Below are 23,574 nucleotides of genomic sequence, written 5' to 3' on the forward strand. Positions count from 1 at the left end.
TGTTGGCCCTTTTGTTTACTAGAAAAATAAGCATTTTTGTACTGGACATTAACTTAAAAGGTGTTCTGTGACTTTCGCTCATTTGCCAAAAAGTAAAAGACTTTATATTTTTTCTTAAAACATTAAGCACTGCACATCAAAGCAACATACAACCTAAAATATTTATATAAGCTGCTTTGCTACATGACACCCGATCAAACAAATAATTGTTTTTGAAGCGCCAGCCTTGGCCTTTGACAAGAGTCTTTTTCAAATGTGCATAATTATATTTCGCTAAATGGGAGAAGGTGCAGGGTGACACCTGAAATCTAACAGAGGAATCTTTTTTTAATGGTCATTTACATCTTTGCATTTTTTATATGGCACATTAAGGGTGCCGTGGAAAACCTGAGGTCAACTTTTGTCGGTGTCGTAGAGGATGCAAAACTGAGTTACTTATGACACATAATCAGACGGCTTTAGCTTTAAGATTTCCCCCAGAAGACTTACTAAGCCTGATGCTAGACCAGTCCATCATTTGACCAACATGTCTTTGTGTTAAAAAATGTCAAACGTTACAAGAATGTGGAGGTGCATGAGCAAGTGTCATAATTTGGAAATAACAGCATGTGAGGCCAACAGGCAGGTGCCGGGTAAGAGCAAATGGTTAGCACCCAGTTCAATGCACCAACTATAAACCTATTTGTTTGGAGAGTTTAACTATTAAAAAAAAAAAAATATATATATATATATATATATATATATATATATATATATATAGTTAGCATGTTCTCCCTGTGCATTTATGGGTTCTCTCCAGGTACTCTCTTTTCATCCCAAAATCCCAAAACATGACTGTTGGGTTAAGAAAAACGTAGGTTTAGATAAAAAGATGGATGGAAAGAAACTATTTATTTTTTGCATTTTCTGGTTTCAGGGCAAACTTGATGTGTTTCAATGGATAAAATAAATGTGTTTATTGCCGAGCTGCATCATGTGCATCAATTTGAAAGGAAGGGCTGAATCTCTAAGACACTCCAGCAGCGACCCAATATATCAGATCGCCTCAAGAGTTTGGCAGTAACAGCTGTTGTCTGTCTGAATGCTAATGAAGGCTGAGGGTGGCCAAAGTTGGCCTCCGGCATATGGGCTGTGACAAGGTTATATTGCAATGAATGTTGGCCAGGCCTGGAAACTCAAGGCTGGTTTATGAGGCTGCATCTGCAGGCACCGTGTATCAATATAACAATCCCCAACAACACACACCCGCTCCCAGATAAACACGCACATCCACACACACACACACACAACTGCACGCAGACAGACCTCCACTTCCAGCCATTCCAGGGCATCCTGTGGAACCAAACACATAAATTAGACCGGAGCTCCAGAGAGCCGACGACAGCAGGTGTTCAGACACGCACGCGAAGCTAATGGCGCCGCGTCAGAGGAAAGGCTGATGTTGGATTTCTGATGAATGAAGTTCACGTAACGGCGGACGATGACTGTGAAGACGTCAAGAGAAGGCTGATGGAGCCTAATGATGCCAACACCTTTGTTACAGTGCCTGTCTGATGTGATGCGGGTGTCAAAAATAACGGTGATAACATGAAGATGCGCACTCTGCCTAGACAAAAGGATGAACAGAGCACGCGTACAGCTGCCACGATGAATAATCACTGCAGGTTGGTCGCTTTACGGCACACGCAAGATTTATTAGACGTGAACAAAATGGGCATTGATTGCAGATGAATCTTTTCCATCACGTTTATTTTTGTTGCTTTCAATTTTAAAAGCAGGAGTTTCTCTCGTTGGCCCAAATCTTTTTAACTGTATATAACATAAAACGACCCAAGAGCCCCTCTGAGATCCACAGTAGATTTCATAGCTGGGGTTGGGTTTTCTCTCCATTTTCATCCTACTAAAGATGATAGCATAACAGAAGCAGACCTTTCAGAGATCTTTTGTCTCAAAACTTAATTTAGCACACAATAACATCCTGAAGAGCATGCTCTATGGATCTGCATGTGTTTAATATAACACGGCTTCTAGCCGATATGAACAACAACAAAAAAGAAAAAAGAGCAAAAAAAAAAAAAAAAAAAAGAAAAACTGAGTGTAGAACTGGTGCACACAGGACCGTGGGATACACACAGCTCAGATGGCTGCTGCTGTTCTCCATATTTTAGAGTGATAAACTTTGCTGCTGCCTGGAGGCTTGAATTTAACAAGCAGACATAAAAGTGAGATCAAACTGGTAATGGGATTCCTCCCAAACAAAGAGTCTTGCCATTCCTTTCATCTTACAGAATATCGTACATCCGTTTCTTTCCTGCGTTTGAGGAGATGAGACATGCTTGTCTGGACGTTATTGGGTTCATGTTCTTTGTGCTCTGTTTACTCCGGAAGAAAATGCACTTTCACTTTTTTGTGCAAAAGTCCTACATAACAGGGAGCCTAATTGCATAAAAAATGCAAAAACCTCACTGTTTTTATGAAGGCTGTGCAATACCTTTAAAAAGTATTAATACAGCTGAACTTTTTTAACCTCTTACAGTGTAATGTGTCCACGGCTTCGCTCGTGGGAAACTTTAAACGGGACTTATGTTGGTGTGAGGTTTTTTTTTTCCATTGTTGAAAAGATGAAACTGTATTCCCTGAGATTTTACATTAAACAGTTTTCTCTGACTAGGCTACTGTGTTTCTCTGTGAATGACACAATGTGGACCCTTTGCTTTTTAGGTGATTTCTGAAGGTAAAATTGTTTGCACTGTCTTTTCTTTAGTGTATGAGGAAAAAAGGGGACTGAAAAAACCTTGAGAACTTTATTTTCCTTCTACTTTACAATAATTATAACCTTGCATCTATCCACCAATGATGAGCACTGCTAGCTTAAAAAATTAAGAAAATTAATTAATCTTAAAATGCTATTCCTGAACATTATTTCCACCATACCACCATAAATACCATACCATGGTATTTAATAGAAGCTAATGCTAAAGTGCTAACTTCAATTTGAATCATGTATCCTCTTCAAAGACTAAAACCTTTGAGCATCACTTAAAATTTGACATTATAATTTACATGTCCTACATGTAATTACTTACACTCATAAGTACTATATATTAAGTACTATATATAAGTACTTACTTATGTATATGTACTTATATCTTGTTTTTTACTATACGTATTTTATCTTGTTCCTGTGTTTCTTGATTTAAATAAAGTTATTTCAGCTAGAGAGTACGTGAGAAGAGGAAACGGGACTGCCGTGTAAACAGTCTTCACCCACTTCAAAATAAGAGCATGAATATAAAAGTCCAACTACTTGAAGAGCAGTGAACCAAAACTGACATTCAACTGAGAGTGAACAAAGCGGCTAAGTAAATTAGCAGTTTAGGATTTACCCAGAAAAACTAATTAAGTGGAAACTAAGATTGTTAAACTACTTCAAAGTTAGCAACAGTGCTAAATGAAAAAAATGCTAATGGCAGAGCATTAGCGGAAGTGTGACTACCACTGCTAAAGCTCTTGTAAAACAAATTGAAGTGTGTGGCTGTAATGGCACAAAATGTGAAAAACATAAAATATTTAGTTGATTGTATTAATTTGCCGAAATTTGAGCTTCCTGCCTCGTCACATTAGGGTTTTTTTTTTTTAGCTCTCACCCTTTATGGTATCTGTACCTTTCTCCGAGGAGAAAGAGATATTTCCTGGCTGTTTCTGCCTGTGCAGACTTTCATCAAACTTACAGAGAGTTGGAGCTCCCTTTGAGGAAAGACTGTTAAATAATGCAGGTGGTTAAGTAAGCTTGTCGGGACGAATTGTAAAAAAGCCCCTGGTTCAGTGAGCCAAAGCCTGTTATGGGGGGCAAAGGGGGAAACCGCGTGACTTTCAACCCTCCAGAGAGCAGCTCGCACACACGGGGCGAATACAGAACGTGGCAGGGAACGTGTGGGAGCATGTGTGCTGAGTGGGACCCAATGAAGCCAGGTGCTGGTGTCTGGTGTATGCTTTCCGTTGGTTTGTAGTTCCAGCTACCACACCACACCACATCCTCAGCACGTCACAGCATGGATTTCTGAGAGCCAATAAAGTTGTGCTTGTAGTGCTGCGCAGATCGTTCTGACAGGAGGCGGTCCGTCTAGGAAGAAGATGGCCTCAACACGCATAAGTTAGTCTGGAGGTGACAGGTGCAATTGACTGAAGATGTGACAAAAACTGAATTAACACTTTTCTTTTCTCCAAAGTTCCATTCATTATGTAGCCCTGGACTGCCCTCTGCTGGCACTGAAAGCTAAAAAAAACATCAATAAAGTAGAAATGATCTCCAGAATGTGCAGTGACTGTTTCCATGTGGGTAATCAGTTTCTTAGCCCTGTAATCTCCCATCTTAATCTTTTCATGAAAGTACATTTAGCTCTCTCCACTTCCCTTCCAAGATGAGTCAATGGCAGAAGTTGAAGGCTTATGTTCTTCTGCAGTGCCTCTTCATTCCAGAGGATGAGGGAAAAGGCTTTCCCCCTGAACGACCGTCTAAGGACAAATTCTGTCCTCCTCAGCGCCTTACCTCTGTTGTCCTCTTTCTGGAGACATGAGGGCCAGATGTCGAGGGAGCCAGGTCCAGTTCTACACTTACCCGATGGCATGGGGAAGTCCCTGAAAGTGAGTGGTCTTCTTCACTCTCTAGAGGCTTTTCATGGTTCCTGAGTTTGGAAGGAATGTTCTGCACAAACCGAAGATGTGGTGAAAGGTAATCCTCGTCTTCATCAACTTTCTTGTCCTCATAGCTCATGATATTGAAACCAGATACCTCACTGGTGACTTAAGAAAGTCCCCAGATGACAAAAGAGAACAAACATTTGATTCCTCTGACGATGACTCCTCATCAACTCTGAGCTCTCCTTCATCCTCAGAGGTCCAGAAGCTCATCCTGGAGATCATCGTTCCATTGGAGTCGGAAGTTGGAAAGGTCTGGACCAAGCAAAGATGTTGTGGAAGGCCATCCTTATTGTCATCCTCTTCTTCCTCAGAGTTAATGGCATCAGACTCAGAGACCTCACTGAAAACTTCAAGAGAGTGATCATATGCCGCCTCAAAATCCTCATCCTCCAAGTTTACCTCCACAACATCCTCATTCTCAATCTCTACCTTGACCTCATCACCATCCTTATCCACTAACTCTACCCCCCACCTCATCATTCTCCTCTACCTCATCCTCTTCAGAATCATAAATGAACACAATAATTACAAAGTAATGGAGTTCATCACCATCATCCTGGTCCAGGGTTACCTGCAGGGGAGGTTCATCAGGAAGCTGTGAGAGGGAAAAATAGATCACATAAATTCTGGTGAATCCCAACACTTTAATGCAGATCTTGGAAAGGACACTATGTCACAAAAGCTAAATATTTAATTTTGGGTTTTTGAATGAGTTTGTGTGGATTTGTCAGGTTTGCGTAGATTTAGTCAGTAAGACCAATGCTCTGTAAGTTGTGATTATTCATTAATAAACTGAGTTCTGATGTTTTAAAGTTTGATGATAATAGTTTGAAGCAAATCTCTGCTCTTTCGCTTCATACCATTTTATATAACAGTTTGAGAACATCTATCTCCAAAACTGAAGGAATCAGATAACCTGAAGCACAAGGTGTTACAATCATCCTCTGTCTCTCCTGTTTTCAAGTCAAAGGATTGAGGGGTCATTGCTGTTAAAGTAGGAAATGATTTCATCAAGTCAAAAGTCTAGACTCTTTTCCAAGTTTCAGGACTCACGTCCACTCACTCCCCTGTGAGGTTTTGACCAACAATTTTAATGTAAACACCACACAGCTTTAGCGCTCCTGCAACAAAATGATTCAGATCAAAGCTAAACCGTTTTAGTAAGAAACTAATTTTTAAATGACTAATGTGTCTGATCCTTTAACCCTTTTTTTTTTTGCATATTGTGTCATAAATCAGTATCAGTACTGTTCCAGTGCAAAACCAAGGTGGTGGATGCTTACCATAGACCAGTGGTTCTTAACCTGGGTTCGACGAAACCCCTGGAGTTCGATGAGTCGGTCTCAGGGGTTCGGCGGAGGTAAAGACACACTTGTGTAAAGTCGTGATGACGCCCCGCTTTGCCATCACTTGCTGCAGAGGATCACGTTACATTGCTTAGCCAATCAGAGCTGCGGAGGAGCCCTGATTGAAGGAGCTCCACTCAGCAGGGATTTGAACTTGTGTATTTAATTACTTCAGGCTCACAGGTTTTTTTTTTTTTACCAAATTCTGTAATCTGCTCCATAGTCGCATCTTTTCGGGGTTGCTGCTGCCTCTAGTGCCGTGGGGTGATAACACAACGAATATAATTACCGGTACTAAATCAGAATACCGCAAAGTCTTTATTATTAATTTTTCCATTCTCTTAAGAATGTAGAGCTAATTAAATGACCTAAACAAGACCTTAAAGTGGTTCCAGTTTCTCTCGATGGCCAACTTGTTGAAACTGTGGAAAATTTTAAATACCTTGGGTCGTTCCTGGACAGTCAGCTCAACTTTGCTGAAAACACTGACTATATTTTGAAGAACTGTTCTCAGAGACTCTACCTTTTAAGAAGACTAGGTGATCTTGCGGGTCACCCCTATGTCTTGAATTTGGGGGGATCATATTTTATTTATCACTACAGAAGGGTTCAGTGAATGCGCATATGAAACTGGTGGGTTTGGTACCTCAAAAAAGGTTAAGAACCACTGCCAGACTCTGGGTGATACACACAGAATGTCTCCAAGACTGTAAGTGTTTGGCACCATCTAGTGGTCAGCAAAAAGGTTCCTAAAATCAGAAGTGCTGAAAACAGTGTTACTGTTGCAATCTGGGTTGTGATTATGTTCACACACCTTTACCTTTTAGCATGTTGGGTGATTCACGCAGTCTGCAGCTGTAGAGCATCAGTTTATTAAGCGATCAGCTTCAGTTCGTTCAGTCATGACAGACACATTACCAGCTGCTAGTGCTGAAAACATTAGTATTTTAGTCAAATGCTGAAAGGTTTCCTAAAGCGTAAATCATTTCTGAAAATATAAATGTTAAGTTTCTAAATGAGCTTTCTTGGAGGCTTTATATGTTGGATATATGACCAAATTCTAACAGTGACAAACTGTGAACTGAAAACTTGCAGTTTATTGATTTGATTACCTTAATGCCGTGGAAGACTGCCAAGTGATTATAGAGAAAAGCATGAACAATTTTCAACTTGGAATTGTTTCTTAAAATGTAAGTAAAACAAAAAAAAAAGTTCTTCTAAGATTGATGCCCCTCAGTTCATTCTCATATTCAGAGATCCCAATGTCATTTCCAACCAGAAACAAGCTTCTTGGGTAAATACAAATAACTTTAAAATTTATGTTAATAGTCAAAGAATGTGAAAAAAAACCTTAGGCATTTAATTAATACATTTTATTCCTGTACAAAGCCAGTTGATTAAAAAAACGTTCATTAAGACGGTCATTCAACATGAATTTTCATTGCATCAGTGAGAAATATAGGCATACTACAATATGCAAAGGACATAAATAAATAGAATAAAATTTCTGATTATACACAGAAGAATATGTGTTGGCAAAGAAAGGCCAAAGCTACACAATAAACCCATGAAGGAAGTGAATAACAACTGAAAACAGTAATTACCTTGTTATGGTTGAAGGTCTGATTTTCAGGTTAAACTGTCCTACTTTATGCATTTAACAAAAAAACGTAACTATACAATGTAACCAAAGCACATACATGTCACTTCTGCGGCCACAAATACTGATTAGGTGAACGAATGCTGCGTCATATACTGATTATGCCGAAAGACTCCACTACAGGTCGTTTGCAGCGTAACAGCAGATTATGCGTAGTGTTAACATGGGATGGTATTATTGCTTTGGTGCGCAGATGCAGCAGACTGAGCACAAGGAAGCAAGAACTGCGCATGAGAAAAGTGCAGAAGCGAGGACCACGCTTGTTCCCTTGTGCTCTCACTGTTGACTCTTGGTAAATCTTGGATTACGTTAAAGGAAGAAAAGTTTCTGCCCTTCCTTCTCTGCTGTGCTGAGATCAGATATTAGAAACCAAAGGGATCGTCCTTGCGTGCGCTGAAACAGTGGTGAGGGCTTCCGTCAGTGCTGTCCCAGTCAGGTTCGGTGAGCCAGTCTGGGGGCATCACCCCAATGTCCAAGACCTGGGGGTTAGTACGCGATGCTGCCAGTCTGAGTCAATGTAGGAAGAAACAAAGAGAAATGAAAATGAGTAAATATGTCTTTAAACCTGATAAGTGTCTGAAGTTGGGTTAAAATACTACATAGAGCTACACCAGTCAATCGACCAGATTTTAGAGTTGAACAAATGTCCATAGATTCAATAAATAGGATGTTCTGTTATAAATATAGATAAGTGCTGGATAAGTATTCTCTGTTTTATTCAAAACTGCTATCAATATCAAAAAACATGCAGCATATTTTTCTGTTTTGTGTTTTAGTTTTGAGAAAAAACCAATTTGAATTGAAGCCAGCTGGTTCCACTGGTGCATCACTAGGACTAAAGTGTAATCACTCTGTGTCACATAAAGATGCCAGAAAGAGTGTCTTTCTGAAATCATATTTCATTTAGATGAGCAAACCTAATCAAATGATCCAATTCATTCTCACTTTAAAAAAATATATATATATTTTTTTTTAAAAGTAACACCCTCCCATACTCTAAGCCATAAACTCTAAAGGGTTTATGGTTTAAAAGTCGCTGGGTCTATTCTCGTTATAAAGCTGTCCCATTACTTCATTCATTACTACATTTTTCAAGAGTCTTTTGCTGCATTTTCTGTTTGTTGAAGTGGAAGTTCAGACCTCTTGAATGGGTTTCAAGAGGAAACTCTAATAGAAACTAATAGAGTTTTCCATTAGTTGGAAAAGCAGCTAATAGAAAACTCTCTTAGCATCGTCAGTTTAAATTAGCAAACTGGAACTAAAAGTTAAGGGAAGGTCTGAGTAAAGTCACGACAAAAGTCAAACTGATGTCATATTTATGTCTAATGGGGTTTTTTTCCCAGTCAATAATCAATAGTGGGCACACTTCCAGTGGTCTGCTAATAGCAGCACTAACTCTTTGTTTAGTGCTTTTGCGTTATTGCTAACTTTGAACACATTTTGAACACCTAGCTTTGCCTAAATATATTTTTCCCTATAAATTATAAAGCGCTAATATACTTGGCTGTTTTGTAAACTTTCAGTTGAATAAATTGTGATATAATTTGGCCCTATAGAGGGCAATATAAGACATATCACTGACACATGGTGGGTGTCGACATGGATCAAATTAGCATTTTAACATAAGCGTCTACTAATTACTATGCTGATGTAGCATTTTAGTGTTAGCTTATGATTAGCTCTTTAGACTCAGGACAACTAACTTTTTAGTCATCACTGCCCATCACTAGCAGTACTGATTATTGTTGGGTACAGGTTGCTTGACTTGTTTTTCTATGAATCCATCTCAGCTACTCGCCACTAGGGGGCACTCGCAAACAAATATTCAGCTTATGGGAAACAACTAAAGACAACAGGAAGATGCTAAGACTGTTATCTACAAGTTAGATACTAACTGCACACACTCTACCACCACAAGCCATACTTTATAGTGAAGATAATGTCAGGATATCTAGATTAGCTTTAAAAAAAAAATTTTAAATGCAACTTTTATTTAAAAATGAACACGTTTTATATTTTGGAACAAATGATCTCTAGAAACCCAGCCTGTTTTCTACATCCAGATGAATACAGTCCTGAAGAATTATAAAGTCAAACATTTTACTTTTCCAGAGTCGCCAAAATTATTGGAACTCTGGCTGACCACATTATGGGGACATAAGTTGATTAGTGTAAATATTTATAGCAGCTGAGAAGTAGCTGTGGGATACAAGAGAAACGGCTTGTTGCCAAAGGATGTGGAGGGTTTTGCTTGTATGACTTTGATGCTCGTTAGACATTCAGTAACTGGACTTTAAATAAATCAGGTTAAGATAAGTTGATTTACCTTAACCTGGATTTATTCCTGGTTTATGTTGGTGTTCTATGAAGCTATCTCAAAAAATGAGTAACAGCTATTTCCAAAACGAGGTCTAGAGCTTTCAAAGAAAAATTGGTTAAAATGACATCAATTGGTTATTTCTGCTGCATGAGGCCATTTGATGAATAGACCTCGGAGGTGAGTCATATCTTTTCAGGAACATTTCGTGATTTCTCGTGAATGGGAGGCGGAAACGCTCAAATTGATGAGAACATGATGCCTCCTTTTAGTTTCCACTTCATTTGTTCTGATTTGGGAGACCTGGACTGGCTGCAGACATCCACTTACTGTGTAGAATAATAATGTTACAAAAGATTATATAGGAAACATTCAGGTTGCCTGAACCCTGATATAAAATTATTTCCCACTGCTCCACTTTTAGACCAGCCACTCAAACACAGGAAGTGTTTAACAATAAAGTTCCTGCTTCTCAAGTCGGTTCACACAATGACCATACGATATGCAGTTACATGTTAAAAGCACAAATTGCTTTTAACATGTGCTAACAGCGGGATTTTGTGCAATATGACTAGTTCTGTTCTGACGAGTTCTGACGGCAGAACTGGATGTTATTTAGGCTCATCACAGTGAATGCACACTACACTTATTAGATTTTTATTTGAAAAATGCATCATTTTTTTCATTCCACATTTATGAGATAATTTGTGTTGATATATCAAACAAAATCTTCATAAATATTTTGGTCGTAATGTGACACAACTTGATAAGAGACTTAAAGTCATTTGTCTCGTTTGAAGTATGTGGATAATTTACCCACCAGAACAGCAATGAAAGATTACAGAAGCTACTGCAAACTACTGACACACATTACTGACCTATAAACAGTTTTATTGGCTTTGGTAGTGATTAAATGAAACGGATTCCGGTTAGGTTAGTGATTAAGACTACTCATGGTTGACTGCGATGCTTAACTTTACCTGGAAATGAACCATAGCTATCCAGAGCACAACTGGAGACACAAACACACAGCAGATTGAGCAAAATTACCCGTTTTGTACCCAATTTGTAGAGAAATCACAGATTTGGAGGCTGCAGTACATAGAAATCACCAGTGGGTGGCGCCGTGATGCCAAGCAGGATGAACGAAAACCCTGATTTGACAGGCTGAATTTGCAACAGGAATCAACACGGGTTAATTGTGGATGAATAAAAATGCTCATAGTTTATATCCCACCTGGAAAAGGCTTCATCCAAACTGTCTTCCATTTCCTGGAAGAAAGAAAAAAAGGATATCAATGATCAGCCACGAAAGATTACGTCCAGTTTGTGATAGTTTCTATAAAAGCAGCAACTTCCCTAAGAAATCTCACATTTTCTTAAGCTTTGAAATAGCAAATATTTGATAACTTGTTCAGTCTGTGAAACAGAAACAAGTCAGAGAAGATCGTACCGAGGCAGGATTGTTGTTGGTCTGTGAGGGCCTGTCTGTATCCAGCTGATCGCCGCCTGTATTCCCACTACTCTCCACCAACACCTTTACACCATCCTCTAAGTCCAAAAGGATTTCTGTGGCTGCATCTAAATGAATGGAAAATAAGAGACTGTTGTCATGTATTCAAATGTTTTAACATCTGTTGTTTAATGTGCCTCACTACTGTTTTGTATTTTGTCTGTTTGGTGTAAAATTTACAGCTAATCTATCAGGATACTTTTATTAGTATCCAATGATTGGACCAGTTGTTTTGTGCTCTGTATGCAGCCTTAGACTACCCTAACTCTGCAGGTGTTGATGCTCAATTCGACATGACTGTTCAGACTGCAGATAATTAGAAAACTACATAATTACGTAGTAACTGATTGACTAGGCCTGTTTAGACCGACATAAGAAAGGTGGATCGCATTTGGGCAACCAAGGAAAAAATTATTTAGAAAATAAATCCACTCCATACATGTTGATATGAAAGAATCTTCATCACTGCAGACAGAGCGCATGCATAGTGTAGCACTTTATTAAGAAATGTTATCATTAGAACTAAAATAACAAAAATATTTGTTCGCATAAAAAACGTAACATTGGCATCAATGGATTCTTCTAAGTCACCAGGAAGAAAATGAAAGCTACTTGGTTTTGTACCTTAATCAATGTGCAACACTGTGCCTATATTGTGTATGGTGTAAAATTTATTTCCAGATGCTCTAACATTTTAAATAAGAGAGTGACAGAAGATTCGACTTCACTGAGATTATGTCCCAGTACTCTCTCACCTGTTCCTTTCAGACTCCCCAGACTGTTGGACCTTTCTGACTGGGAACTGCTGCTTCCCTCTCCCGCAGAACCAGACTTAACTCTCACACCTTTCTCTACAAAAAAACAAAACACCTCACATAAAAACCCTCCGGACCTACAGCCGTTATCAACCTCAAGATGCATTTAGGGGAAAAGAGAGAAGAAAGTTGCCTCACCTTCCTTTGCCACCTGCCAGAGCTCAAAGGCTACTGTGAAGGCCTGGGCCACTGTCAGGGCTACTGCCTGCGCCTGGAGTAAACACAAGAGAGGAGCAGAGCTAATGACGCCCTGTGACAGGAAACCCTAACAGAATATGGCAGCACACATTTTATTCAGTGAAATCAACAGATTGATGAACCTTGATTTACTTAACTGAAGAGGGGAAAAGGACCAGAAGTACACATTGAACCAAATATAAGAAAAAAAAGTGTTAGTTTGAATTCACGCTGAAGTTTGTGTATCTACATAAAGTACATCAATATAAATATGATTTCATAGTTCTATATTTTCAAGAAATTTGCAAAGAACTCGGTGAAAAAATTCAATGCAATTTGGAATAAGACTGTGACATAACAAAATGTGGAAAAAGTGAAGTGGTGTTAATGCTTTCCAGACACACTGCATCTGATTAATAGTCAGTTTTCCTTTCATATAAGAAGTCAAAGGAAAAGTTTCCTCTGAGAACAGAGTCATAGCTAAGCACAAAATGATTGTTTCCACTGGTATTTTGACAATTATTGATGAGCTCAAGGTGTGTGATATTGGAAGGTCTCTTTGCCATTACCCTAATCTTTAGCACAGATTCAACTGCGAACTCCACCAGATTCTTACATTCAAAAGAAACATGCTGGTAAAATTAAAAGATTACTTTATTCTTAAATCTGCTAGGTTTATAATTAAGTATCAAGTAACTTGTATTCGTTTGATATATACAATCAAACAGTTGTTTTAATCACAAGTTTTATCAGCACTTGGGAGGGCAGTAGAACTACTCATGTAAAGCAGGAGGGAGGTTTTCCTGAGAAATTAGTCACTCTTCGGTCAGCCATGTATGTCTGTCCACTGGTCTTGTAGTTTGGACAAAAGGAGAAGCTGGAAATGATCCATCATGTCATCCAAGGGACAAACATTAACAGAAGAAAGCAGTGATGAAGTCATTTCCTGGAATTCAGTTCACATCTTCTGCCTTGTAAATATGTTGTGACTGGTTGATACCGTCTTCTTCACAGAGTTACAGATCACATGAACTTGTTAAGTGGTTTGTGGTAAATGTTAAGTTGATTGGAGGATGTCAGATGTTTTCACTTGCCATAGTACACGGATGTTAATAAAATTGGGTTATCTAGGCATTAGGTGTTCCTCTGGGTGCATATCTCGCACCCCTTTTTTCATTCTTCACACTTTAACCAAATCTTAAAGAAGGCCAAGATGTTAATAAAATGCAACTTCTTTACAAAATGTTATAGTTTTTAATTAGAATATTGTCACCTTCCTAAAATGATGGCCCAAGTTATTTTTGCTAAAAGTGATTTTGTTTTTGTTTTGGTTCTTTTTGCCTAAACCATCATTTGGCAAAGAAGAAGTGGTATTTTTTATTTGTTTGTTTGTTCTTGTATTTGTATTTTTTTTTGTGTGGCAAAATTCACTGTAGAATTTATTACAGGAATCTTAATAAAGTAAAATGAAAACAGAAACACAGAACGTACCACTTTTCTCTTGGAGCAGAGGTAAGCGTGGCACTCCAGGGTCCCATTGAGGGTGTTCTGAGCGATGTAAGCAAACACTTTGTCATGCAGCTTGTCCACTGTACAGTAGGATATCCTGCAGGCCAAGAGGAATGGATGGTTTAGGTCTAACAGATTTTCTGAACCTGCGCTCCATCGCTGCTTCGTTATCACACCTGTATATAGAGACGCTTTCCAGGAGTTTATTGGTAGATCTGTCCAGCACCACGATCCCTTGAGGGGAAACCTTCAGGGCAACCTTCTGGGGCTTCTTCCCACTGGCTTTAGTCTGTGCAGCACAAACACAAATTTTAGATTTTAATAGCATTTAGAATTTTATACACAGATCAACAAGCAAATGGTGTTTCTACAACGTCGCATGACCATCATGCATCTATTTGTAGTCGACTCTGATTGTCCAGAGGAAAATGAAGATAAGAAAAGCTTAGCCATCTTCAGTATTTTGGAAACAAGCATTAAGCGTCTATCCACCTGAGCCCAACCGATTCACTGATGCATCCTGGACCTACTCTGAACTATGTCCAAAATGACTTTAATGCATTTTATTCTTTCAAACTGTTTTTTTTTTTTTAAGAAAATATATATTTTAATCTAATACCAGGCTAACTGAACTCACTAAACTGCCCTTAGGTCTGACTGTGTGTATGCATTGCGTTTTATGTGACAGGGCCAGAAATCTGTTGATTAGGTAAAGGGATGCGGAATTCAAATGCACACCACACTTTTCAGACTTTTAGATGCAAGAAGAAAATTGAAAATTATTTTTCTTTGACTTCACAATTACCCACTACTTTGGACTTCTAACATAACAGTTCAATAAAGTACATTATTATTCATCAATATCATGTTGCAGAGTATGAATATTATAACACCAACAATTTCTATGAGACAAGCACATAAGCAACGATGAGTAAGATGAGAGTTTAAATCCCCTAAAAAGAAAAGCTGGAGCTCTTTTACACCGACCGTAGCAACGATCCTCTTCACAGCGGCCGCCGACAGCTCCTCTCCCTTGGGTTGATCCACAAGTGTCATGCCTAGGTGCCGGAGGTTAAAGGTCATCCCCTCTAAAATGGTCTCCCGAGTATCTGTCCAGTTCTCTGGAAGCTCTACAACGGAAAAGGGTTGCTGTGTTGCATTTATTTTTTAATCTAAAATTGTCAAACCAAAGTACAGTTTTTAGAATGATCTCCTTTTATGTTACTGTATAAAAATACAGTTTTTTCTTTAAGCCGCTGCATGTTGGAGGAAATGTAAAAAACAAGTCGAAAACAGAGTATCTGGGTAAAAGGTTCTGTGGATGCTAAGTAAATATTTCATCTCCCAAAAAAAAAAAAAAAACCCAGATAACTTACATTTACAGAGGTGACCTGGACTTTGACAGTCTGTGATAAGAGGAAATTGTCTTTTTGTCTGAGAGTATGATAGGGTTTTTTGTTGTTGTTGTTTTTATCCTTTGGCACCACAGGCCTTTATTGGACAACAATACGACACAAATGGGGCAAAGTAACCGAAGACAAGAGTTGAACTCGGTACATCTGCTCCAACCACTGCAGCACGCAACGCCCCAACATGACCGGTAGGGGTTAAAAAAAATAAAATGGTGTGTTTGGTAGTTATGAAATTAAAACTGGATGAGCTGAAAGGACGGCGTGTGCCTTCATGTGGTTTCTTATCAGGCTGTGCGTGGTGCCTGGTGGCCCTGACCCCGTGTGTCTGTTTACAGAGATTTCCTTGCAGTCGGCGAAGTGGGGGAAAGGGTGGGAGGTGTTAGTGAAGATGAGATCCTTACCTCAAAATTCATCCTACCAGAGGTTTTCTTTATCTCCTGCGAGATGCAGGGCATACCACACATTCGTGCAGTCACATGTTTTAACTCAAGATTTATAGCAAGAGTCAGTAACCAGATATGTTCCACTAAACCCCGGCTTAAAGTGACAAGCTGACTGATCAATGCCCCGAGTCACAGAGTCAACCTGCTTTCAGACGGACCTTAATACTTGTTTTTTTAACCTTATCTCTCATTTTTCTGTCTTCCAAGGGAGAAGCAATACCTTGCGAGTAATTACAGATGTTATTTTCCCTCCCTCACAGCAGCCGCTGTCTGGTTTCCAAGAACCTGTTTTACACTTTTTTGGGAAACCTCTACAGCACACCAACAGATCAGGTACCAGGCTCCACTCAACCTGAGAATGTGGACGAATCTGGGTTCAAAGGTCAGCTGCGAGAACCACACGTGAGGGGAGACAGCTGTGTTCACGTGCTGAACCCTTACCGTTAATAAAGGACAAGTAATCCCCACTATATGAAACTTTAATATCGCCTCAGCTACTGTGTTGAAATAATGTTTATTCTTTTGAAATATGTTGTTCAAGCCAAATCCATGATGATATCTCTAGATTTAACAGCTTTTCTGATCTCAGATTTAGTCTTTCTTAATATTTCACCTTCCAGTATGTCTTGTAACATTTTAGAGAATCTGTTACATGAAGTTGCCACAACCTAAACTCTTTTTTATTTTTATTTAATATGAGAACCAACGAGAACTTTCTGATTGGCTCTGCTACCTTGTGAAAGAAGATGGTGTGTTAAATTGTAATTGTTACGTTTTTTAGGGAAGGAACCTAAAGATTTGATACTAGTACCTTAAACATGCAAGAACAATTTTAGATAGACTAGTTTAAAGACAAACGTCTTCTTCAGTTTGATGGTCGAAGAGCGTCTGAGCGAGACAGATTACTTTTTGGGGTATCAGACAAATGATCAACTCTCTTAAAACATCTTAGTTTGACCTTTCAAACTGCTCTTGATCACGTTTCTCAGTATCTTGGAAGTCTTTCAAACTTTCTTTAAGTCTAGATACTTTGTTATTTACGTTCTGTTTGGTACTTCGTTTTTAGAAGAATGTTTTTTTTTTATTTGCCTCTTTACCCCATCGTTTAAATCATTCAGGCATAAAGAGGCTCCAAAACTCAAGGGACAAACCAGTGTTGTGTCTTCAAGTTTGACCAATGAAAAAATATTTTAAACACCAACAAGCTATTTCCAAATCAGTTAATGGATGAGTAATCATTCGGGTTTTGTGTAAGGTTTCTGCTGATTTTGTCTGTTCCTTTAAGATATGAATGTCATAAATGGTTCACCTATCTTTTCAGGCCAGACACGTTTTTTTTTTTTGTTTTTTAGTTCTCCACCTTCTTTAGCATGACAAATGCAGCCATGACTGGGTGCAAAAAATGTTAGAAAAGCAGGCAAAAGTTCACAGAATAACACTAAAAGACCTCCAGAAAGCATAGAGGACAGATGAAGAATATCTGGAGCATGTTCCAGGAATTCCAGAGTAAAAAATATGTAGCAGTGGTTTAAAACTTTTCCACAGTGTGTATCCTTGATAATAAAAGGTGGAAGTCTGAAACAAGAAGAGTCGATAATATTTTCCCCCATGAGGAAACACTCCAATGTTGGGTCAATGGCAGATGAGGGACACCACCAGAGACCTTTCTGCCTTCAACATTAGAGTCCTGACTTGTTGCTCAGACAAAAGTCTCTTTTTTTAATTCTCTTTTTTAATTTTCTCACAAAGTTATCACTTTACATCTAAATGTAAGAGGAATTCAAGCCAAGCTGTTCGTGTCCAACGATTTGATCAGATGTTAACAAGTGGAATCTGGAGTGAACAGAAAGGTATTCAGAACAACATGCAGTGTTCAGCTGGATGGAGGGTCTCTGTTCAACACTATGACAACAATGTTGCTGATCCAATAAGTTCCGATCGACGGGGCACACACTTTCCGGCTCCTGTGTGTGTCTATGCTAAACACAGCATCACCAAGGAGACCACCAATGAGGGTCCTACAACTTTGGACCTCTCCTGGTCTTTGTTTTTGGGAAGGCATTGAAGGGGGTTGGTGGAAAGCCAGTCGCCTGCTGTCATCTCACTTCTCTCTAAACTGTAGCAACTTTCACAAAACACTTAAAATCTGATATTTGATATCTTCTGAACAACTCTTTCTGACAAAAACCTAAATGAGTTGGCAAGAGCAAGAGCAAGAGCGGTTGAACATAACCCAGCCGTCTTGCATCTCAGGGTGATCACGTGTTACTAATCACACTGGTTGTCTTAATAAAGGTTTAGCTTGCTTTCCAGCCCTTTAAAACCAAAGGGTTCCTCCAGTCTTTACTGTTTGTGGTGACAGCGATTACATAGTGTTAGTCTTTTGCGTTTCCACCGAGGTTTTTATGAAGGCCCTGTATTTGTACCATCATCTCCAGAAGTTCTACAGTCATCCTCAGAACAGAACCAACCTTCTTTATCAGATTGTTGAGCCTTTTTAGGTGCCTTGACTCATAGTACAGCATGCCCTGTCTTTTGTTGTAGATGTTTTCACTGTTGCATCTCTTGTCCAGTCTGTTGTCCAGATGAACGCCAAGGTATTTCTATTCCTCAACCACACTCACTTCTTCTTCTATGATGGAAATAAGGTTTGAGCTAACCACATTTCTCCTGAAATCCACAATCATCTCCTTTATTTTGTTAAAATTCAAGATGATAGTTTCCACATAAGGCCACAAAGCGGTCCACCAGCTCTCTGTACTCAGCTTCTTAACCATCTCAGATACACCCAACAACTGCAAAGCCACTTGAGCATTCCTATAGATGACAGAAGTCGGAACTCTCAAGTGTTCAGAGTGAAAAGTAATGGTGCGAGTACAGTCCCCTGTGGTGCTCCTGTGCTGCCCACCACCTGGTCAGACACCCAGTCCTTCAGTCTTACAAACTGCGGTCTGTTTGCCAGCTGAGTATTGATCCAGGCAATTGTTGAGGCCTCTAATTCTGTCTTCATGGGTTTTTGACAAAGTAAATCAAATCAAATATTTGCTTTATATCACTACTTCACACTCACTCCACGTTAACATTTTAACCCTTTACAGTTCGTAGTGGTTACGAGCCAGGTGGATTACCATACCATACCAACTTTATTTATAAAGCACTTTAAAACAACCACAGTTGATAAAGTGCTGTACATTAAAACACACCATAACAACAAAAAAATAAAAACTCTTACAGTTTAAAAACAAAAACATACAATTTAAAACTAGATCCATCTGGAGTTGAAAGCCAAGTAAAATAGATGGGTTTTAAGACGAATTTCAAAAGTGGACAGTGAAGGGGCCTCTCTAACCTGCAAAGGCAAGTCGTTCCATAACTTAGGGCCCATGACAGAGAAAGCCCTGTCCCCTCTGAGCTTCCTCCTGGATCTCAGTACCTCCAAGAGCAGCTGATCTGCTGACCTGAGAGACCGATAAGGTATGTATGGGTGAAGAAGCTCAGAGAGGTAAGCCGGGGCAAGATTATGCAGTGATTTAAAAACAAACATAAGAATTTTAAAATGAATCCTAAAATATACAGGCAGCCAGTGAAGTGAGGCCAGGACAGGGGTCACATGCTCCCTCTTTCGAGTTCCTGTCAAAAGTCGTGCAGCAGCATCTGAACCAGCTGCAGACGTGAGAGCAGCGACTGACTGACTCCCAGATAAAGTGCGTTACAGTAATCCAGTCGAGTTGAAATAAGGGTTTGGATCATTGTTTCAAAATGTTGCCTGGAAAGAAAAGATTTCACTGATGCCAATCGCCTTAAATGATGAAAGCTGGACTTAACCACGGCTCTGATTTGGCTGTCCAATTTAAAATCACTGTCCACCTTAAAACCAAGATCTGTAATAACAAGTTTAAAATATACCTCCAAGAGTCCCAGGTCAACAGAGGAGGACTCACAGGAGCCACTGGGTCCAAACACCATCACCTCTGTTTTGTTTTCATTAAAATTTAAAAAGTTCAAGGCCAACCAAGCTTTAATATCACCTAGACATGCCAGGAGATGTTTGATGGAGTGGACATCCTACTGCTTCATGGGCAAATAAATCTGACAATCATCAGCGTAACAATGAAACAAAATCCCATGTTGAAGGGGGTTGGTGGATATTACAGATATATTATTCGTGGAATGTAATGACCCAGGTGGATCATGTAAACAGATGATCTGAAAGGGACTTTTTATAAAGGTCTGACAAATGCATCAAAAACAACAACAAAAAAGACAATGCTACCAGGTCTCTTTTGCACTCAGAGCGCAGAAATCCAGCTGTGACGTTTGCGAATCCGATTACTGGAAGAAAGCCTCCAAGTTATTTGGAGAATAACTTATCTAACATCCTCTACAGTGTATGTGGCGTGTGACGTTGCATTCTGTCTGCTTTCTATAGATATTCAAGTCAACATTCCAGGTCATTCCTGAGTGGAGTGAGGGCCGCAGCCAACTGTGACTGGTGAGAGGGTCGGGATAACTCGTTCAGTTTGGCAGGTGTCTCCACAAAGCAGAAGGTGCAGGATAAGCTGCCGCTGAAATCTTTCTCTGGAAAACTGGAAGGCTGATCCAGACAAGTCACAGTAAGACCTGGATGTTCGGATGGATGATATGGATCAGCGCCGGTGAGGAATGCCTGCCCCGCAGTCAGGGGAACACCTGTTAGTCTACACTACAATACTCCATTTTTCCTACAAGTAGGTCAGAGCCTGCATTTCCATGAACCTGCTAATTCCATGGGTAATCAGTGCCTGAAGGGGTAAGAAGTTCATTTACAGCAAAAAGGCAAACAAACAAGCTCATTCAGAGAAATCTGACTCCTTTTCAAATGGTCACAGTTAAATTATAACTTAATGGAGCGCTCCATCCAACAGCTGATGTGCTGCTGGGCAAGACTGTGTTTACTTTGAACAAAAAAAAAAGACATTTAAGACACTGTCACTTGACCCAATATAGTCATACCATCTGCTCTAATTATTATTTGCAGAGATTTGCTTTCCTGGTTTTTAAACCAGCTCAGCCTGAAATTGAGCCATTGTTTTTACAAAGAAAACAAGAGCAACAAAATTTGACTTTGACAAAAAAAAATTTATATCAAACTGACAACTTTCATGAGAATTAAATCAAACTGAAACATAAAATAAGTGATTACATAAATATTCACCCCTGTTAAGTCAGTTTTAGTCTATTAGCATTAGCAGGTAGGTTGCAAACTAATAATGACAATATATAGTTGTCATTATTTTGTAGAAATCCGTTTTCCCTTTAACATTTGTTGTTTTTGTCAAAAAAGCCACATTTTGTTGATCATGATTGATTTGGAATAAAAAGCGTAAAACATCCAGGGGGGTGATAAATACTGTTTATAGGCACTGTAAATGGAGCTGCGACCCTGACCTCTGACCTCCTGCTGGTACTGAGGTGGAAAGAATAAGGTCGTTTGAAGGAATGAGATCATCAACAATTCCCCAAATGCCACCGCTGTGAGGAAATCAACAACACAATGAAGCGTCATTGTATCCTGGCCACATCACAAAAGCCTTGAGAAACTTTTGGTGTGAAAATCCTAAAGTCCCACCACTGAGAAAAAAAAAAAAGATTTTAAACTAATGCGTTTTGCATGCCAAATACGAACTAAAAGTGTTTTTAATTGGTGTTTTATATGACAGGTGAACACAAAACTGTGAAATAAAGGGAGAGTGATTGAAGGTTTCTCTGTCTGTGCTGAAACACAGTATTCCCAAAACACGATGCTGTCACTGCCATTTATCACCATGGTGATGTGAAACAGTTATTTTGCATGTTGGCAAAAAAAAAAGAAGCTCTATTTTGGTCTTAAAACAAGGCAAAACGTCTTTGCTGGGTTCCTCACGGAGCCTTTATAAAATAACTGGTTTATACTGGGATTAAATCACACACAGGTGGCCTCTATTAGCTAGTCAGGCAACGTATGGCTACCACAGAAAAAAAGGGAGATTTATTCGATTATTTATTTGATTCAAACCGTGTATCCTTTCCCTTCCACTTCCGATTGGTTTATCACAAAAACGAAAAACAAAAAATACTTTCGCTGCAAAGTTGCTTAAAATAGAAATGGCATATTTATCTTGAACCTCACAATAGTCTACTCAAATGACGTTACTTAAAAAATATACGCATTACTTTTTTATTGACAGACATAAAGTTACAAGAACGGTATAAATACTAAACTGACTGTTTTTGACCTCAGATAATAAATAAAGTGCGCCAGTAAGTAAACGTTGAAGTTGCCATGGTAAATACTGAACTATTTTAGCATTCCGTCTCCGTTTCTGTCTTCAGCTACTTTTACGACTGTCTGTCTTACTTCTGTGTCTGCCGGAGGTCCACGACTGCTTCGCCTTGCTCGGGCTCCGGATAATGGCTCTCCCAGCCGACCTGAGTGCATCCATGTCGGTGCTCTGAAGTGCAGAGAGTCGGTGAAGTTTTTGCCGCGAGGATTCCACGGGAAATGTTGTTGCCCTGACTGGAGATGAGGGGCGGGGGGAGTTAAAGAGATGGACTGGTGGTGCTTTCGAGTGCAATTGGAGACAACGGTTGTCTTGCTCTCGAGATAGTTCAAGAAAATAAAAAGTCTGAATTAAAATGATATAGTTTCAAATAACTGTCGACATATTTCATATTTCATGGTTCGAGTAGCTGCAGGCAAGCGTAAAATAATCTACTAATAGTATTTTTTAAAACTAAAAAGATTAAATGATTGTTTAGAACACGCCGACAGTCAGGTTAATACGCTGTCCCAACTACAGGCAGCGAAATAGATATATCCGAACAACACCTGAAGGCCGCGTTGCACAACGGAAGTTTTTCTGATTTTTTTTTTTCCAAAAATACTTGGAAGCTAGGAATGTGGTTTTGGGAGGCGACATTTAAGAATAACAAATGAAAAATAATTAAAGCTTAGTTACTAAGGAACTCAAAACAAAAATGTTTCCCGCTATTCTAGATAGGCTATGTTTATATATTTTAAAGTATTGACAGATTTTATTTATGGATAGAAGTTAACATTTAATGAGTTCACTTTTTTTTAAGCAAATGCATCACTTTTATACAGCGAGTATAAAAGTGCTGCTTCCTCTTCATTACTTCTACAATTTAGCTTGAGAAATCAAAGATCCCAGGTGAGGTCAAGATCTGGACAGTTGTATTGGTACATCAAAGGCAAACAATTTACATTATATACTGAGCTATGTTGTCATTTCATTTGACTTTTGAATAGTGCTGAGACTGGCAAACAAGATTATCACCAGTTTGTTTCTGGACTTCCTGAATAAATTTGGATTCTGAAAAACAAAAATGTCCCCACATTCCAAAACATTTAAGACAATTAATCATAGAATTATGATGAAATAACTTTAAAATAGCAAAATTACAGTCTGACCTTTGAGCTTTTCCTGGACAGAAATGTCTCTCTTGCAAATTTTAAGCTGATGGCTACATGCTTGCCTTTGCCAATAACCATTGAGAACTGAAGAAGCACATATGTTTTAATGGAGGTTTAAAAGTGCTGCTGTTCATTAAATAAACCATTACTTATCATATACTACTTAACTAAATTCCTAAAAATGTAAAGTCATGTAATTTCAAATAATATATCAAATGAGCAACTAAT

The 23,574-nt window shown here is 39.0% G+C and overlaps 1 protein-coding gene across 2 annotated transcripts; it reads right to left on the reverse strand.

Moving 5' to 3' along the window:
- Nucleotides 1-7,398: 7,398 nt before the first annotated feature.
- On the reverse strand, nt 7,399-22,529 carry ldlrap1a (low density lipoprotein receptor adaptor protein 1a). Of its 2 annotated transcripts, XM_017307307.2 has the most exons (10): nt 22,270-22,529; nt 15,026-15,168; nt 14,215-14,327; nt 14,021-14,135; nt 12,491-12,563; nt 12,293-12,388; nt 11,478-11,605; nt 11,262-11,296; nt 11,005-11,036; nt 7,399-8,214 (listed from the first exon to the last, which is right to left on the reverse strand). In XM_017307307.2, the coding sequence occupies exons 1-10, from the start codon at nt 22,352-22,354 to the stop codon at nt 8,168-8,170; spliced, it is 867 nt and encodes a 288-aa protein (XP_017162796.1). In that variant the 5' UTR covers nt 22,355-22,529; the 3' UTR covers nt 7,399-8,167. The 2 variants fall into 2 exon arrangements, with proteins under 2 accessions (XP_017162796.1, XP_008419631.1); XM_008421409.3 differs by lacking the exon at nt 11,005-11,036 and having other exon boundaries at nt 22,270-22,516.
- Nucleotides 22,530-23,574: the final 1,045 nt, after the last annotated feature.

Source organism: Poecilia reticulata, chromosome 11 (assembly GCF_904066995.2).
Source record: "Poecilia reticulata chromosome 11, P_reticulata-male-v2, whole genome shotgun sequence".
Classification (NCBI taxonomy): domain Eukaryota; kingdom Metazoa; phylum Chordata; class Actinopteri; order Cyprinodontiformes; family Poeciliidae; genus Poecilia; species Poecilia reticulata.